Source organism: Gorilla gorilla, chromosome 6 (genome assembly GCF_029281585.2).
Source record: "Gorilla gorilla gorilla isolate KB3781 chromosome 6, NHGRI_mGorGor1-v2.1_pri, whole genome shotgun sequence".
Taxonomy (NCBI): domain Eukaryota; kingdom Metazoa; phylum Chordata; class Mammalia; order Primates; family Hominidae; genus Gorilla; species Gorilla gorilla.
The window spans coordinates 160,008,244-160,026,720 of record NC_073230.2 but is presented as its reverse complement, the minus strand read 5'-3'; the positions used below and the strand labels follow the sequence as shown (position 1 = coordinate 160,026,720).

Sequence of the window (18,477 nt, the reverse complement as noted above, 5' to 3'; positions counted from 1 at the left end):
GACACTGAGCCAAAAAGCTCACCCCAGCTGACCAGCCTCAGGCTGCTAGTGGTATAATATTTTGTCTTTTTGGAAAAATTATCTCCTGAACTTGTAGCAGTGATGGGAGGTGGTACCCACAGGTGACCAAGTGAGCCCCAAGCATGCAGAACAGCATCCACTATACTTTCTAGCATGATGTTTCACACGGGTCTGCCTCATGGGAATGGTGTGAACTCTTGGCAGGCCCCAGGGAGGCAAGCATGGTTATGCTCACTTTCACCCAAGGGGGCAACTGGGACTTCAGGGCCTTCTGACTCCAAATCAGTGCCTTTCCCCTCCACCACACGGGCTTCCCCGTGCTGTCATCCAGAGAGTGAAGGAGGGCTGTGGGGCTCAGGAGGCGGGGGCTGAGAGAAGGAACAGAGGCCGCTGAGAGTGAGAAGCCGCGGTGATGCCTTGTTAGGGGGTAATGTCTTTAGGACAGATGTATCCAGAGCGCCAAAGCTTTCAGGGGACTTCAAATAGAAACTTATTTTACTTGTTCCTTACAAGAAAAATGGCCAAAGTTGGACAACATGTTCTGCCCTAAGCTTCCGAAGCTTGCTCTGCGGGAGCCTGCAGCCACCCACCCACAGTCCCTTCAGCGCGCTGCTTCCAGGACGTCCTCCGAGATAAATGTCCCCGATTCTGCACCCACCAGCCCCCTCGCCTCAGCCCTGGAACACTGGTACAATGGGTCAGAACTCTTAAAACCAGGCTGTTCTGCCCTGTGGCCCTGGAAGTCAGGGAGCCACAGAGGTTCTGTGAATTCCACCACCAGCAAACAAGGGGCAGCGTGGAGGAGTGGACACAATGTCTGAGGGGTGAGTGAGGGGCTGGAGTGGGGCTCCCAGGGCAGAGAGAGCAAAGGGCAGAGCACCCCCTTGGTCCTGAGAGGCTGGGGCAGAGTGGCGGTTTGGGCACTGGGCCACCCCAGCTGCTGCTGCTGCCCTGGCAGCTTTCACTGTGGAAACTTCCCTCCGATGGTTAATTCCAGAACCAGGGCTCTGCTCTGGGGAAGGGTCCCTCCTCCACATTCATCCCTCACCCCCACTTCCCACCCACCAGCCCAGATCACTGCAGCATCCGTGGGCTGCCCCACACCTTGAGGGCCCCACTGCCCCTGATTCCCAAAGACCCCTTCCTTACCAGAGCCCCAAGCCTGGGCTGGCCTTCCCCCAAACCCCCAAAGGTCATGCCCATTCTCTCTGCTAATCCTACAGCGGAGCCCAATCCCACACTCTCCCTAAGACCAGGTCGGTGTCCACTCATTGCCCTGCGGGCTCCTTACCTCATTGAAGTCCATTTAGGAGCCATGAGTGACATCACACCTTCTGGTACCCCGAGCTCACACTCCTCAAAAGGCCAGGCTGCTCCGTCTCCCCACTCCTCCGTGGCTCAGAGCACGCGGCGCCCGCCACCCTCTCCCCAGAGCTTACCAGCGCCTCTGGGAGTCCTCCCACGTGACCCTGCAGGAGCTGCTGGACCAAGAGCAGCCTCTGCTCGAACCTGTGCCCGACCGGGAGCGGCAGTCCTTCCAGTACAGGCTCGCATCGCTCTACCTGCACTACCTGGGGCTGCTGCGCCGCTTCGACACCGTCTATGACCAGATGGTGCAGCCGCAGAAGCGGCGGCTGCTGCGACGCCTGCTGGACGGCGTGGCTGGCCGCGTGCTGGAGCTCAAGGACGAGCTGGTGCGCGCCGACCTGTGTGAGAACCACTGCCTGGACCGCGTGCTGCAGGATCTCAAGCTCACCCCAGTACGTGAGCGAGCGCAGCCGCGAAGCCACGCCCCCAGCCAGCTAGCGGGAGGGGAGAGGTGGAGTGGGACCGGCCTTGACCACCTGGGACACAGAGCCACGCCCTGGCCAGCTTGGGGTCGGGTGGGGTAGGGATGGGGCCGACCACCCCTGCCTACCCGCCACCCCACGGATATCCCTGGTGTTGGGACACCTGCTAGGAAAGGAAGGAGGGCAGAGAAGATCAGAGGATGGGGTTTGGCCTTGTAGGAAGGGCTTCAGGAACCTTGGCGGTGGGGGGTGTGCATGGAGGTACTTAGAGGTTGGATGGAGTCAGGGTGAGGTCCCCTGCATGACTGGGAAGACCCACGAACCGCAGGGAATTGGTGAGGAGAGTCCTTTAGAGCCTCCTCAAAGTGTGGTCCCTGGACCAGCAGCATTGACATCACAAATGAGAAACTCTGAATCCCTAACTCACTAAATCTGCACCTGCATTTTTATCACGACCCTCCAGTGATCTGTGTGCACGGGCAAGTTCTAGAAGGCTGTTCTAGAGCACAGAGCTTCTGCGGGGCCTCCAGTCCGGCTCAGGGTTCAGTAACTGCTTCATATCCAAGACTATCTCAAAGTTTCCCCAACCAGCTGCAGCAGTGCACTTGGTCGGGGGTGGGGGCGCAGGGAAGATTCCCCGGGTCCTGTCATTCTGATGTAGTAGTCTGAGGAGGACCTAGGAATCTGCATTTAAGAGCTTCCCAGTTGATTGTGATGCACAACCAGGTCTGAGACCACTGCCACCTACCATGAGCCTCCAGAATTCAACTCCAGCCAGAGGATGGGGGCAGAGGAAGAGAGGGATGACTCTTGGGGGTATCTGCCCCATTACCCTTTAAGTTTAGTCAGGACTCTAAAATGGAGGAAAACAGTGCTGGGGGTGTGTAAGCCCCTAAAAATGGTAACGGATTGGCCAGATGGCTCAGACTTTTGATTCCTGACCCTCCTCCCCCAACATTGCTCCAAAGGCTGACCTGGAGGTTCCAATCCCCAAATACTTCCTGCTGGAGCAGTCCACCACTGTGCGGGAGCGAGGGCTGATACTGGCCGAGATCCTGTCCAGACTGGAGCCAGTGTCCTCCCAGAAGGTAAACGGGGGTGACACCCTCCCAGACTCTTCCATACCCCATCTCCTGAAAGACTCCAGAATGCAGAGAGGCCCCTCCCTGCTCTCTACCAGAGTGCCCTTTAGGTAATCCCTGGCCTCCTTCAAGGCTGTTCTGCTGATGGTAACCCTCCAACGCCAAGACAAGACTTGGCCTCCCAGACACTCTGGGAGGATGGTGTCCTGGTGCATCCTTTGATGGCTGGTCTCCCAGCGGCCCACCCTGGATGCAAGCTCTCCCTCATGTGCTCCTGCTCTTTTGCCCCTGCTCTGGCCAGAGCTTTACAGGAATGCACCGGACTGAGGCCATAATTCTAGTGCAAAAGGCAGAGCGGGCCAGGCAAGGCCGGCTTCGAGCCGCCTTCATGCGAGAGATTCGAAGAGATGAGGAGCAGGATCAGAGGATTCGGGAGGATGGATGGCACAAGTTCAGTCAGGGCCAAGCAGCTGTCACCATACAGAAGGTAACCCTAGGTGCCGAGGAGGAGGGTCAGGGTAGAGTCACCTCATTCAGGAAGACTGCTGGGCTCAGTAATTGATCACAGGAGTGCAAGTGCTTGGATTCTGTAGATTTCAGCTCACTGCAACCTCTGTGTCCTGGGTTCAAGCGATTCTCGTGCTTCAGCCTCCTGAGTAGCCAGGACTACAATCCTTTGACAATACGCCCAGCTAATTTTTGTATTTTTAGTAGAGATGGGTTTCACCATGTTGGCCAGGCTGCTCTTGATCTCCTGACTTCAAGTGATCTACCCACCTCAGCCTCCCAAAGTGCTGGGATTACAGGCGTGAGCCACCGTGCCCAGCCCCCACAACTAGATTCTGAACCAGTCAGTACTTTAATCAGTCAGCAAGGATGTATCTTACTCATTTATTATTTAATCTACATCTCTGTTTTCAAAAGGGTTTGTAGTAGGATACCTTAAAAATCCCAGAAACAGAAGGATCATTAAAATTAGAGAAGAAAGATCCATAATAGCGTAGCAGAACAGAATAGATGATCACTCCAGAAACTCTTAAGACTGTTGAAAACGAGCCACTCAAATGTATCCTGCTGAGGCTGGAGCATTGCTTGAGCCCTGAGCAATGTGGCAAGACCCCATCTCTTAAAACAAGAAAGGATCCTGAGCCTCCTGGAAACTAAGACAGAGGGAAACTTGATCATGATGAATTAATTTGATAACTGATGTGATCTGAGCACCCCCAAACTCTGTGCCTTCTGGGTCACCTTTTAACATGGAAATAACATAATTTCCATAATTCTATCCCCTGTCTCACCTCACTGCAGAAAGCCCTTCTCTGCCCTAAGGTTCCCCGAGCATTCTTACCATCCTGGTTGTCACACGTCTCCTTTGCTCTGGACAGCCACTCTGCACCTCTCTGGGTCAGCCTCTGCTGTCTGCCTTGATGTGTGAACATGGCCTCTCCTACCATTCCTTAAAATGCTGCTAACACAGGCTGACTCCTGGTAGTAGTGGTTAACAGCTTGACCAGAGACTGGAGGAGCCCCGGGAAAATTCCAGTGCAGGAACACACCACTTTCTGTTCATGCAGGTGTCACTGCCCCTAAGGCCACCGGCCCTGCTCTGTTGTGGAAGCCTCTTGCCACCTTTTCTTTCCAGGAACTGTTGACCTGGGGTGGGCCCTCTTTCTCTCTCAAATCAATCTCCCCTGCCTTCCTCTCTCTCTCAAGTCCCAATACCTCAAAAACCTCTGCCTCCTAGACCACTAGTGAAAACTTAGAACTTCTCACCAAAAGACAAAAGCAGGCAACCAACTAACAAACAATAGTGATTCTATGAAGATATATCATCTGCAAATGGGATAGATTCGTGCATTACTTATCAGTACACTGAGCATGCTGGTCTGAGGCAGGATGACTGTGTCAATGTCTGGCTTAGAAGGAGGTTCTCGACAGCAGGGCTCACTAAAGCAAAGAAGTCAAGAAGGAGGATGGACCCCAAAGATGGAGTCCCACTTCCCCTGTAGACCAAAGCAGATCATTTTGTACCTGTTGCCAGACATCAAGAGTACAGAAATATTGCGTGCTGGTCTTAGAGTCATCCAGAGCACTGAGAAAAGGAAAGAATATATGAAGGACCCAGTCATGGCGGGCCTGGCCTGTGGTGGTCACAGGAGTGGGAGGACGAAGCCCAAATGAGAAGGGCAGGAACCGGTCCCTGCTCCTGGAGGTGCCAGGAGGCAGATGGAAAGCACTGGCTGGCCCAGGCCCTGACTCTGCCTTCCTCTGCCCAGCGTCCCCACCCTCTGGCCTCACTAGCACTGAGTGATCCTGGAGTCTGAAAGTAGCTGGGCCTGGGAGAAAGAGGACGGGTCCAGCTCTGCACAGATGGGGTCTTGGGCCTGGGAGAGGTCATGTCCAGTCTCCGGCCTCAGTTCCCTTGGGTCAAAAATGTAGGATTAACTGAGGAGCTCCACAGTCCCTGCAGCGCCAGTGTCTATGTGCCTGGGTGGAATCAAGTATTTATTCCAACTGCTCTGGGGATTCTGAGGAGGGAGTGTAGGGAATGTGTAGGGTGCTTGAGCTCTGATCTGTCCCTCAAAAGAGATAGCAAATCAGGGTGGCGAGGGGAAGGAAGAAATCCCTGGGGGGCCCTGGGGCCAGTTGGCTTGAGTGCCCACCTGAAATCACCCTGTTCCAGGCTGTTCGTGCTCAGTGTGCACCTGAGCAGGCTTGCCCAGGGCTCCTCCCCACCCCACCGGAAATCTCTAGTGTGACCCTCTCGGACCCTCTCTGAGAGACAGGCTGCTGCAGGGTGGAGAGTGTGTGTCCTGTGTGTCCTGTGTGTCCCCTACATCCCTCCGCCAGGTGTGGAAAGGCTACCTGCAGAGGAAACGCACTCAGCAGGACCGGCGAATGGAGATGGAGTTCATTGGCATGGTGAGCTCAACCTGCCCACCATGGTGAGCTCAACCTGCCCACCATGGTGGGTCCTGGAACACACGGCTGGCCAGGGCAGGGCCCCCACCAAGAGCAGTCCTCTTCTGGCCCCACAGTGCCCACGGTGCTCTCCACTCAGGCCAGGTGGAGAGCCTGGGAGAGAAAGAGGCAGGACAGAAAAGCCCCCTGGCCATATCCCTTCACACCCTTTTTCTTGTAGAAATCCGGCCCCTGGCAGCAGCTCACCTGTGGGGCCACGAGGGGCACTGTGTAGAGCATCCTGGACCCCATGTTCCCACCCCCAGCTGGAAGGGGCTGCAGGGGTGGACCCCAGAGGGAGGAGGCTATAAAGCCAGCAGGAGCACCCACACTGCCCCCCACAAGCCTCTGGCAGCTACGGGGAGACACCAGGGGCTGTGTTGGGTAGGGACACACTCCCCAAACCAGGGCTTTCCAGGCCATGTGCCTGTGTGCACACACGTGTGCCTGGCCAAAGTGAGTAGGCCTGGCTCCTTGAATCTGTCTATCCCCTGTTCTCTGTCCTCTCACCCAGCTGGTCTCCACTGACTTAGGAAAGGCAGGCCGAGCCTGGAGGGGTGGCGGGAGCATGCTCCCTGGGGGAAGGGCTTTGCCCCAGGCAGATCCTGTGGAGGCCTGGCTGCCAGAAGGAGCTGGGGAGGGGGCTGGGCTGGGGACTGGAGGGATTGGAGGGAAGGGAGCCTTCCCAGGTCTGGTGACATCTTGGCAGGCTGGGAGGCTACCACTGGAGGCTTGGGGCCTTGGGAGGAAGGAGGGGCCAGGGGCTGCTGTGTGGGAGTGGAGGTCAGAGACTTGTTGGGGGGCCAGAGGGCCGGACCCCCAGGAGACGAGAGCAGGCTGAAAGAGGCAGGGGTTGGCTTCACCAGGGAGGGGTCCGTGCACGGCAGTGGGTGAGGAATGAGCCCAGCCGCCCGGGCCTATCAACAGTGTGAGCTCAGCGTTTTCAGTAATTGTCTCTGCGCAGAGTGATATTTAAAATACATTTGGGAGCCAATGAGGCGGGAAAGTGGCTGCGAGAGCGGCTGCCAACTCGGCCGCGGGGCGGGGGTGCAGTCGGGGGCTGGGGCCGGAGGCTCCAGGGGAGGGTGTGCTGGGGAAATCCGGCAGGGGACAGCCTGGATGCATCTAGCAAACTCATTATTAGAGTAATTTACACAGACAAATTCGGCTCCAAACACAGTTTCTCCCGATGCAGGCATGCCCGTTGTTCCGTGTGGGTGTGTGTGCGAGGCCTTGTGTGAGCGTGGTGTTGGGGAAGGAGTGGGTACAGGCGTGTGTGCCCGAGGCTGGGGGCTGCATCCAGACTGGATGCTGGTTCCTCCCACTCCTGAGCCCCTCAGCCTCTCTTCCACTCCCCCAGCTCCCCTCACCCAACCAGGTAGAGCACCTGAGCATCATCTCCCAGGCATGCCTCGTGGAGGATGTCCGGAGGCTCCGCCAGATGGAGAAAGAGGAGGAGTTCCGGGCAGCAATGGTGAAGGCCCATGATTCTCTGGTAGAGACAGAGGGGCCTGACATGAAGGAGAAAATGAAGGAGCAAATCCGACAGTGGTTTATCGAGTGCCAGTCAGTGTCCTCAGCTGACCCTACCCTCCATCCTTCATTCCCTTCGCTCAGGGTCCCTCAGGGCTGCTCCTGCCCCATCCCCTGCATGGGTTCTGCCTTCTAGTCCAGATGGGGCCTTTTCTACTCTACCCCCAGGTCCCCAACACACTGCTGACCCTCTTGGTTTCAACAACTTTGGGCCCCCAGTGTACAGGACCATCTCCACACCTGACTTCTCAATTCCACAAGGGAGAGAAAGTGCCAGAATAGGGTGGGGAAAGCACCCATGGATGCCCCCTGAGTGATCTGTCCTCCTGTTTGTAACAATCCATTCCTCCCACCTCTCCCTCCATCACCCTGGTCCTTTATTTTTCTCTGGTGTTCTCCATCCATCCACCCACCCTTTTATCCGCCTCTCCATCTACCTATCCATCCATCCACTCACCCGTCTACCCAACTGTCTATCTATCCTTCCATCTGTCCATCTGCCCATCCACCCACCCACCCTTCTACCTACCTCTCCGTCTATCTACCCATGCATCTGCCCATCTGCCCACCCACCCTTCTACCCACCTCTCCATCTGTCTATCCATCTGTCCATCCACCCACCCACCTACCCACCTCTCCATCTCCCCATCCATCCATCCACGCATCTACCCACCCTTCTACCCACCTCTCTGTCTATCTTCCATCTGTTCATCCACCCACCCACCCTTCTACCCACCTCTCCATCTATCCACCCATGCATCTGCCCATCTACCCACCCACCTTCTACCTACCTCTCCATCTATCTATCCATCTGTCCATCCATCCACCAACCCTTTTACCCACCTCTCTGTCTACCTATCCATCCATCCATTTGTCCATCCATCTATTCATCTTTCTGTCCAATCATCTTATGTTCACTTAGTGACCTTACCGGCCAGTTCCCTGATTATCCAGATGCATCTTCAGGTGGATCCTACTCAATCTTTGCAGACAAAACTCCAGAACAGGTACCCTGTTGGAGGTGGGGCAGATGGTTTTTTGTGGCAGGTGGAGCCTGAGGCTACAGAGAATAGCGAGTGGGGTGGGGCAGGGGGTCAGCCTCAATGGAGGCAGAGGTGGCTGGGGGAAATGCAGGCAGCTAGAAAGACGGCATGGGGAAGAGGAGCAAGGAGCAGCTGCGGCTGGAGCAGGCATTGTGGCTGGGAAAGGAAGGATGTCTGGGTAGACTGCAGTGGCTCCAGATCCCGTGGCCCAAGAGAGAACAGTGGCTCTGACCAGAACGCTCCTTCTTGGGCACCCTTTCTCCCTGGACCCCAAAGGAGTCTCTGCATGCTCAGCTGTCCCGACCCCATCAGTTACTCTAGGCCTAGGGAATCCTTGGTTCACCCCAGTATCAGGCCCTGAGCCTGAGAGATCGCCAGCTCTCTTCTGTAAAACCCAGGGCTCTCTTCTGTAAAATCCCCTTGATCTTCTCTGAAATGTCTTGTGTCATTGGTCACAGGTGAGAATGGAATTGGAAATGCAGGTGCAAGAGAACAGAAAAAAGGAACAAGAGAAGAGCAAGGAAAAAGGAAAGGATGAAAAAGAGAAGAAGAAAGGAAAGGAAGAAAAGGCCAAGAAGGGGGTAAGATACCTCTCGGATGCATGGTGTGAGGGACAGGGAGGAGAAGGTGTGGGGGGAACTCGTGGTAGGAAGATGGGTTCAGGTAAGATTAGGGCCAGAGTCTGTGCTAGGCAGAGGTGAGGAAGTCAAGGTCAAAGAATGTTTCTATTCTAGGAAGTGGATGTGGTGTTGCAAGTGTTGCCATCCAAATGTATCCCTATGATCTGTGCCGGGCATGAAGAATACTTAAGTAAGAGGGGAGACGGCTGGGGAAGAGTGTCTGTGCCTTGTGGGACCTGGGGCCCTGGGTCCTGGAGAAAGTGGGCGTCTGCCACATGGACCATGAAGTGGCAGTGTGGGTGTGTAGGCAAAGGGGACAACACCAAATGAGGAGAGGGAGGTATGGTGTGCTTCTTTGGGTGGGGGCATTACAGATTTGGGTCTGAATCCTGTGGCCACAGGCCTTGGGGTCAAGCCTATCTGCCGTCTGGGTAGAAGCAATGCCAGGCTGGTGGGTGGGGACAAGGCAACCAGCCAGGGCCTGGCTCCTGACCTGTGTGCACACATGTGTCTGTGTGCACATATGTGTGCATGTGCTTGTGCACGCATGAATGCATGTGTGTATGCACCCGGCACTCTGACCTTCACGCATCCATCCATTCTCTGCGGTCAGATACATGGAAGAACCGGTGTGAGAGCATACACCCCAGTCAGAATTATGACTCCGAGACCCTCCGGGAGGAGAAGAGGAAAGAGGTGGAGCTGGAGATCCGGATACAGGTGTGAGCACAGGGTCAGGGCTTCTCTGCAGGCCACCACCCTGTACCCTTCCCCATGACCCACATTTCCAGCCAGATTCAGGCTCCTCCCCACCCATTTCTCTGCCTCTCTCTTGTCCTGAACACCCAACCCCAGTCCCCAGCTCATCCTCGGTAGACTTTGCTGCCTCCGTGCATGGTCCTAGCTCCACCTGCTGCCCACGTCAGTTCCCACCTTCCTCTGCCTCCCCCAGGCCCACTTTCTTCCAGGGCTGATGCAGCAGGGGTGTGGAGGGTATGGGAGGGGCTCGGAGCCAGGGTGTCCACACCCCACCACCATCCTCAGGAACCCTCTGACGACGTGTCCCACCCATGCCGTGGGCTTCAGGAGTGTTCAGTCATGTGATCTTTCACACAACCCATGAGGAAAGTACCGTGGTTTTCCTGATGGTACACATGGGAAACTGAGGCTAAGCGGTTATGCAATCATTTAGGTCACAAAGACCTCAGCGGGGGATCTTCGGTTTGAATTCCATCTGGGGGCTTCTCCGCACGTTGAAGGCTGTTAAGAACAGGGCTCCTGAGAGAGCAGGAAGAGGATTAGGACTGGGTGTGAACAGGTGCCGGGAGGGAGGGAGGAATGCAGAGGAATGTGTGGGAAGGCGTCAGGGCTGTCCCTACTGCCTTCATCAGGCTCACTGGGCTCTTCTGTAAGGCTCCTCCCCTCCTTCCCGTCCCTGCCTGCCTGCTCCTCTCCCACCTGTCCTCCCAGCCCCAGGCCACCCCGCCACACCTCGGCTGTCTCCCCTAGGTGGATGAGCTGATGCATCAGGAGCTGAGGAACCTCCGTCTGGCTGTGGACAAGGAGGAAGAAAGACCCTTGAGGGCTCCAAAGGCAAGATGAGGGGCTGGGGCTGGGCAGGGGAGGGCACACAGGGAGGCAAGGATGAGCTGATGCGTCAGGAGCTGAGGAAGCTCCGTCTGGCTGTGGACAAGGAGGAAGAAAGACCCTTGAGGGCTCCAAAGGCAAGATGAAGGGCTGGGGCTGGGCAGGGGAGGGCACACAGGGGAGGCAAGGAACAGGGCACAATGACCTATGCGCTCGTTTCCAACCAGAAAACACCTGGGAAGAAAACTGGGAAAAAGAAGGAAAAAGATCTGACCTCAGACAGGTAGCAGGACCCTGTCGTGCCCACTTTGCATGGTGGTGGTGGTGGAGTAAGTCCCAGTCCAGGGACCTGACTTCAGGTCCTGGCTCTGCTGCTGTGAGACCTTGGGAAAGTCGCTTTCCCTCTCTGACTCCCTGGCCTCGTTCACCAAGTACCTGCCCTGCCAAACTCACATGATAGCCGTGGGGATCAAGCAAAGGCACAAGAAAGGGCTCTGTACGTGAAATGCAGAGCGAGATCTCAATGGAGTTTATAATCAGGTCATTGCTCTCCACTTCCAGATCCTTCCTCCAACCTTTGCCTTAACCAGCTCTGTCTCTGCCAAAGTCATTTCCCCCTGGACTTCCCACTCTGAGACATTAAGGGACTTGTCAGTGGTCCCTTCCTGCTGACTTGTCTGGTAAAGAGAGCTCACAAGCGCCTTGACGTCAGCCGCTTGAATTTAATGTCTGTCTCTCCCAGGAGCACTCACGTCTTAAATGTAGTTTCTAAGAAGAGGGCAATGCTTAACTCAAATGACTGGATTTCTAATGGTGGACCTTTGGTCAGGGGGCAGACTAATGAGTGTCACAGAAACCCCTGTCCCCCTCACACCCCTCTTACAGAGCACCCACTGGGGGAGGCTTGCCTCCTGGGACAGTGATTTGGTGCCATACCTGATTCTGCCTGTTTGCAGGCACTGTAGATGTTTTTGACCACAGAATGTTGTACAGGAGAACCACTGATACCCTGTCTTCATGACAACAGCCCCCATCTCTGCCTCCATTTCCCTGTGTTCTCACTTGCTAATGTCCCTTGTGGTGGTGGGGGTCTTCCTGTGCCATCCTCTGCCAGGTCTGTGGAGTCTCTGTACGAAGAGCTTGTTATTTCTGGCCTTCTAAGGAAGAGTGAGTCAGTAGCATTGAAAGACTACATAGGTGAGACCCCTCCCAGAATGCCTGTTCCCACTCTGTGGCCAGGTGCCAAGGCTCGCCTACCCCCATCCACCAGCCCCGCCTTCCCTGTGACTGATCACCTGATTGCCACTCGGAGAGGGTGCCTGTCACTCAGTGGCTGCCTATCGCCACAGGTGACTTCCTGTATCTTGGATCCACTCTGAGTTTGGCAAAGAAGTTGCCCATGCCATCCCTGTTTGACATACGACAGAATGTGGCTTTGTATGCGGTCCTTCGGCTTGGTGAGAGGCTCTGGGGGTGTGAGGAGCCAGCTCTGGGCAGGCAGCCCTTGGGGTGAGGGCTGGGGTCAGGGTAGGGTGGCTGAGGTGGACATGTCCAGCCTGGGCCTCCAAGCCCCAGGTCCTCCTGCCCTGCCCAGGCCCTGCTGGAGGTCACACCCAGATTGGGCCACTCCAGAAATCAGGTGGGCCCTTGACCTGCTGAAAGAGCCCATACTGCCAGCCCCTTACTCAATCCCAAGGGACAACTCAGGGTCTGTTCTGCTCCCAGAAGACCACCAGCCCTATACCCCCTGAGCTGAAGAGCTTTCTGAAGTGATTTATCCCATGCCTTCCTTTTTTTTTTTTTTTTTTTTTTTTTGAGATAGAGTCTCAGTCTGTCGCCCAGGCTGGAGTGCAGTGGCACAATCTCAGCTCACTGCAAACTCCACCTCCCGTGTCCCGTGCCTTTCAATTCCACCACTCATAATCCAGGAGTGGAAGCAGATGGAATGGAAAACAGAAAGGGCATTAGTGGGGGTAGCAGGCTCCTCCCAGACCCATGCACAGCTCCTCATACTGGAGACTCATAAGCCATTCAAAATTTCCTGCTGCCACTCCCGGCTCCCAGACCTAGTGGACTAGGGGACCTGCTGGTGTTGGGGAAGGTAGTATGCCCTGTGATCTGCACCTCCTCCCCCAGCCCTAGGCCCTTGGCCTGACCTTACGCAGTCATCTCCAGCCCTGATTCCTGCTGCTGACCTGTCGCCTGGCTCTGGCCCATTTCCTTGCTCTCAGGCTCCCCGGATATCCACATCATGGCCCCGCTCATCCGCTCCATCCTCCTGGTGGGCCCCTCTGGCATGGGGAAGAAGATGCTGGTCAAGGCAGTGTGCACAGAAACTGGCGCCAACCTGTTCGACCTGTCGCCGGAAAACCTGCTGGGCAAATATCCTGGCAGGAATGGGGCACAGATGATGGTGCATATAGTCTTTAAGGTCCGGAGCCCCCAGCTTTTGGCATTTGCGGTTCTCAGACCTGTGGCAACAAAGGAGGGTGGGCTTTGAGGTCACGTCACCCATCATCCTACTGGGTATGATTTCAGGTGCTGAACTGGTGAGGTCTCCCTACCAACCGGGCTAGGAGCTTGGGTTCCCCCTGCAGCCCCTGTGGTGGGGGAATGAAGGGAAAAGGGAGGACACAGAGCAGTTTCTTTTCATGGTAGGATGAGACTGAATATGCAGCTCCCCCATGGGGGGCAGTGACTCAGTTTACCCTGAGGTGTGAGATATGCACAGCATCAGGCTGGGAGGTGGGACTTCCAGGTGTGGGGAGTGGAGACTGGGCTCCAAGGTCAGCCCCTGCTCAAGGCCGGCCCTCATCCTGCCTTCTGACCAGCAGGGACATGACCCTTCTCCAGAGACATCTAACATCTGATTTCTACATTCTGACCCATCCAGGTAGCCCGACTCCTACAGCCCTCTGTGATTTGGATTGGAAATGCTGAGAAGAATTTCTATAAGAAGATCCCCAAAGAAGACAAGGAGGTGAGGGAGCATGGATGTGAAGGCCGTGTAGGCAGGTAGCGTGAGCTGGGGCTGGGCTGGAAGGCCTGGGCTTGTTCAAGTCGCTCCAAACCCCAACCACTGGGGCCTTGCACATGCCCCTCTACTCCTCACACCTAGTTTCCTTGTCTCAAAGCAGGATGGGCAGCCTCCTCATCCCGCTAGGGCTGAGGTGAGGCTGAGGGTGGGGTGGGCTCTGAGAACTTGGGAGCCCCATACGCTGGGCCACTGGGCCCCAGCCCCACCACTCCTCCCTCCTCCCCTGGAGCAGATGGACCCAAAGCGGATAAAGAAGGACCTCACCAAGGCCTTGCGGCTGCTGACTCCCGGAGACCGTGTGATGCTGATTGGGACAACCTCCCGGCCGCAGCTGGCCGAGATGCGGGGTCTGTGCCGGGTCTACGAGCGGATCCTCTTCATGCCCCGGCCTGACTACGCGTCCCGCTATGGTGAGGCCTGGGGACGTGGGGACGGCTGTGCCTACCAAAGCCTGCCCACCTCCCGCCCCCTACCCCATTGCTGCTGCGAGCCCTCACCCCCACAGCCAGGTCTTCTGGAAGGGCTGCTGGACAAGCAGCCCAGTGGCCTGGGTCCTGGCTTTGGCTCTGTGGACGCAAGCAGGTGGTTTATGTCCTCCAAGGCTCTAATTCCTCGGGTTGAGTTGGGAGGATGACCCTTGCCTAGCTTGAGATCCGGTACCTTCCCTGGGGAAGGGGAGCTGATGGACGTGGAGCTGCTCCCCGGAGCACAAAACTCCTTCCAGATCCAGGCGGGGGCTGCTCAGGCCTTGTTGCCCCTCCCTGGTGCCCACTGCCCCTCCAGGCCCCATGTCCTCCACATGCCTGCAGTGCTCTGGAAGCGTATGATAGAGGCCCGGGGCATCCAGCCGACCCAGCACCTGGACATCAGTGCCCTAGCCAAGGTCTCCGATGGCTACACGCCGAGTCACATTCTCCAAGCCATCCAATCGGTGCTGAGTGAGCGGCGGTTCCTGCAACTGTCCAAGCGGCCCCTGGTGGCCTCCGAGTTCCTGGGACAACTGGTGAAGCTGGATCCAGTGTACAGGGAGGAGGAGGAGTCCCTGAAGGTGAGGTGGCAGGGCCAGGGGCTGTGGGTAAGCAGCGCCCTTGGGGAGTCAGCCCCCTGAAGCACACCTCGGACCCCTCCCTCTGCTCCCACAAATTACCAGAAGACAATCAGTAGAAATGTGTGTGGAGCTCAGCTGGGAAGGGAGCAGGAAATCACCAGGAAATGCCAAGGCTTCGGGGCCATGCCACCTGGTTTCCCTGAGGGTGGGAGCTTGCAAGAACCACCGAGGTATCAGGAGCCCTTTGTGGGTTCTGGTAGCAGCTGCCACCCACCTTTCCCACCCCCGAGTCAGTGCCCCTGCCAAGGATGGCCTTGGGAGTGCAGGAGAGAGGGCTGCAGGTGTGGAGGGAAGAGGGCTTGCCCACTAAGAACGGCTGACATTGTACCTGAAGCATTTGGTGGGGAGCAAGGGAAACCCCAGCACTAATAGGACCCCCAAACCCAGGAGGAGAGGAGAAGAGGCTGCTGAGGAAACAATCTGTAAAAGGGGGAGGGGTGAGTTCAGGATGGGTCTGAGGGCCTTACCACTCCTGTGCCCACCAACCCAGGACTGGTACTTCAAGACCCCACTGGGCAAGAAGAGCATGAAACACAGGATGGACCAGTTGGAGGCCGAGGAGGCCAAGCTGGACAAGGAGAAGAAGAAAAGGAAGTGATGGCTAAGGCTTGCGGGCACCTGAGATTAGTGGCGTGGGACAGGGCAGTGGCCCAAGGGTAAAGGGATGGGGCAGAGGCAAAAATGCCCAGATGACTTGGGAACAAACTCTTCTTGTCCATCCATGTCCGTGTCTTCCCACCCTTCCCTCTGTGCCCCCACCTGTGCCTGGCGCTGTCTAGCCCACACCTCTCTCCTGGGCCCTGGCCCTTGCCAGCTCACTGCCACCTCCTTGCTCTGCCTCCTAGATCCCCGTCCTCAGCCCCCACTTCCAGGTCTTCATCTCTTTGTCATTGTCCTATCCTGGCTCCCTGAATCTCTTCCTCCTTGAGGTATTTAAGGGAGAAAAAATAGGAAGAGGAGAGAGGGAAAGAGAAGAGTAGGGAGAAGGAAGGTCTGCAGTCAGATAGAAAAAGCACAGGTCTGGAAGTTAACTGTCCCTGGTTCTAAATGCACTTGGCACTAACTCCCTGTGTGACCTGGAGAGTGCTTTCCTGTCTCTGGGCCTCAGTTTTCTTACTTATAAAGCAGAGAGAGATTGGACCAGGAATTTCTAAGGTCCCTTTTACTCTAGGGTTTGACTATTCTAGCAAAAGTGTCTGGGAAGTCAGGGCAGAGAGGTGCTTGGGGAGCGGCAGGGGCAGGATGGGAAGCAGGGTTCAGCAGAGGTGTGGGGAAGCGATAGGGCTTTGTGACTAGGGTAAGGGCTGCTAGTAGACCCAATGCTGCAATGGACATGGGAGAGCAGCATTGTATCGACCCAGTTTCTCAGAGTGGCCTTCATCTCTTTCCTCTAAAGACCTGTCCCCTGGCACTCTGCCTGCTCCAGCTGTGCACTGCATCCTCTGACCACAGCCTAACCCTCAGGGATCAATGGGATAGAGCCTCATGCCCCTGGGGTGGGAGTCCATCTGTGGGTTTCCCCTTGCTGGGGAGGGAACAGCTCAGGGGAGAACGGAGTCAGAGAACTTAGGGAGCAGGGGCAACCATACCACCAAGGGCTGGGGAGCCCCAGAGTGTTCTCTTGGAAGAGGCAGACCCATGGACCATGTACACAGTGTGTGGATGAAGGCCAAGGTGTGTCCACAGGTAGTAAGAGACAACAGGAGACCTGAAACTATAAAACCCCTAGAAGAAAACATAAGGGAAAGCTCCATGATATTGGTCTGGGCAGAGATTTCTTGGATATGACCTCAAAAGCACAGGCAATGAAAGCAAAAGTAGACGAATGGGATTGTACCCGACTAAAAGGTTTCTGCACAGCAAAGGAAATGACAGAGTGGAGAAACAATCTACAGACTGGGAAAAAAATATTTGCAAATCAAACACCGGATAAGGGGTGAATATCCAAACTACACAAGGAACTCAAACTACTAAATAACAACAACAACAACAAAATACCCCATTAAAAAATGAACAAAGGACTTGAACAGACACTTCTCAAAAGAAGACATACAAATGGCCAACATATATTGGAAAATATGTTCTACATTAATAATCAGAGAAATGTGAATCAAAAACCACAATGAGATATTATCTCACACCTGTTAGACTGGCTATTATTGAAAAATGAAAGATAAGTGTTGGCAAGGATACGGAGAAAAGGGGACTCTGCATGGTTGGCGGTGTTGTAAATTAGTACCATTTTGAAAAATAGAATGAAGGTTCCTCAAAAAACTAAAAATGGAATTACCTTATGATTCAGCAATCCCACTACTGGGTATATACCCAAAGGAATTGAAATCAGCATGCAGAAGAGGGGTCTGCACCCCCACGTCCACTGCAGCACTACTCAAAATCGCCAAGACATGGAAACAACTGGTGTCCATCAATAGATGAATGGATTTTTAAATGTGGTGTATCTGGAGGACATTGTGCTAAGTGAAATAAGCCAGGTGCAGAAAGACAAATACCGCATGATCTTGCTTATTGTGGAATCTAAAAAAGTCAAACTCATAGAAGTAAAGGGTAGAATGGTGATTCCCAGAGGCTGGGGGCTCGAGGGAGGTGGACAGGGAAAGGGAAGACATTGGTCAGTGGGTATGATGTTACAGGTAAATAGGATAAGTTCAGGTGTTCTATTGCACAGCAAGGCGACTGTAGTGAATAATGATGTATATTTCAAAATAGCTAAAAGAGGATTTTAAGTGTTCTCACCACAAATAAATGGTAAATATCATTTGATAGATGTGATAATTACCCTGATATGATTACACATTATATACATTTATCAAAATATTATAGCCCCATAAATATATACAATTATTTGTCAATTAAAAATGAAACTTTTAAAAAAGCAATTGATTTAAAAAAATTTTTTTAAGCCAGCGTGAGCCAAAGGGGCAAGACCACTGGGGCTGGAGCACCTCAAGCCCATGGTGGGCAGTGGTGGGTCAGAGCTGAGCCCGAGGGCCTGGTTTCCCATCTTCTTTCTCTCTTTTTTTCCTTTTGATCCACCCGGCCCCCAAACAAAAGTCAGTGCCTGAGTAGACAGAGACATTTCTCCTTTCTCACTCTCTAGTGAAGAGACCCCATGTAACCACAGCAGGGGAGAGATGCCACCCAAGGTCATCCAGGGAGATGGGGGGGTTGGCATCAAGGGCGAGCATGGGGAGTTTCTGTGGCTGCCTGTGGGTTATGCTCTGTTACTCAGGCACATGTCTGTCTAAGGGAGCCCCCTGAGGGGTGCCTCACACAGCGAGGGCAATCTGTGTCACTACTGTGAACTCCTCCCTTGGTTTGGGAGTGGGAAGGTGCAGGGCTAACAGATGACATTTGGAAGGGCAGGAAATATTATCTGGCACCCACAGGCCTTCCCAGTGGGATCAGAGCCCAGGCAGCTGGAGGCCGATTTGGTGAAGCAGAGGAAAAACAAGAAAGAGCTCAAGGCCCTGGGTTCCAGTCCTGGCTCTGCAACAAGCTCTCTGCGTGATCTTGGGAAATTCACTTCCCTTTAATGCCGAGATGACGGACTGGGCAGCATGGTCCGGGTGGTCCCTTTCCACCCTGAGGTCATACAGCCCTGGGGTGAAGCTCAGGGCTGGCGGGCTCAGGCCTCACTTGTTCTTCTGCCCCTCCCTAATTCCCCCACCCGGCCT

The 18,477-nt window shown here is 55.0% G+C and overlaps 1 protein-coding gene across 1 annotated transcript; it reads left to right on the top strand.

The window, feature by feature from the left end:
* Positions 1-780: 780 nt before the first annotated feature.
* On the top strand, positions 781-17,614 carry IQCA1L (IQ motif containing with AAA domain 1 like). The gene is made up of 19 exons (XM_063708862.1): positions 781-845; positions 1,454-1,781; positions 2,780-2,899; positions 3,195-3,380; positions 5,744-5,815; positions 7,215-7,420; positions 8,310-8,394; positions 8,889-9,011; positions 9,165-9,240; positions 9,664-9,770; positions 10,560-10,643; positions 10,865-10,920; positions 11,752-11,834; positions 11,987-12,094; positions 12,869-13,068; positions 13,531-13,617; positions 13,907-14,084; positions 14,484-14,722; positions 15,273-17,614. Exons 1-19 carry the CDS (start codon positions 835-837, stop codon positions 15,378-15,380), a joined length of 2,457 nt encoding a protein of 818 aa, XP_063564932.1. The 5' UTR covers positions 781-834; the 3' UTR covers positions 15,381-17,614.
* Positions 17,615-18,477: the final 863 nt, after the last annotated feature.

Bases quoted from the DNA above. Each gene is read 5' to 3' on its own strand.
- IQCA1L (XM_063708862.1), top strand. The intron at 1,782-2,779 runs GTACGTGAGCGA...ATTGCTCCAAAG, and splicing joins AGGATCTCAAGCTCACCCCA to GCTGACCTGGAGGTTCCAAT. The intron at 8,395-8,888 runs GTACCCTGTTGG...CATTGGTCACAG, and splicing joins CAGACAAAACTCCAGAACAG to GTGAGAATGGAATTGGAAAT.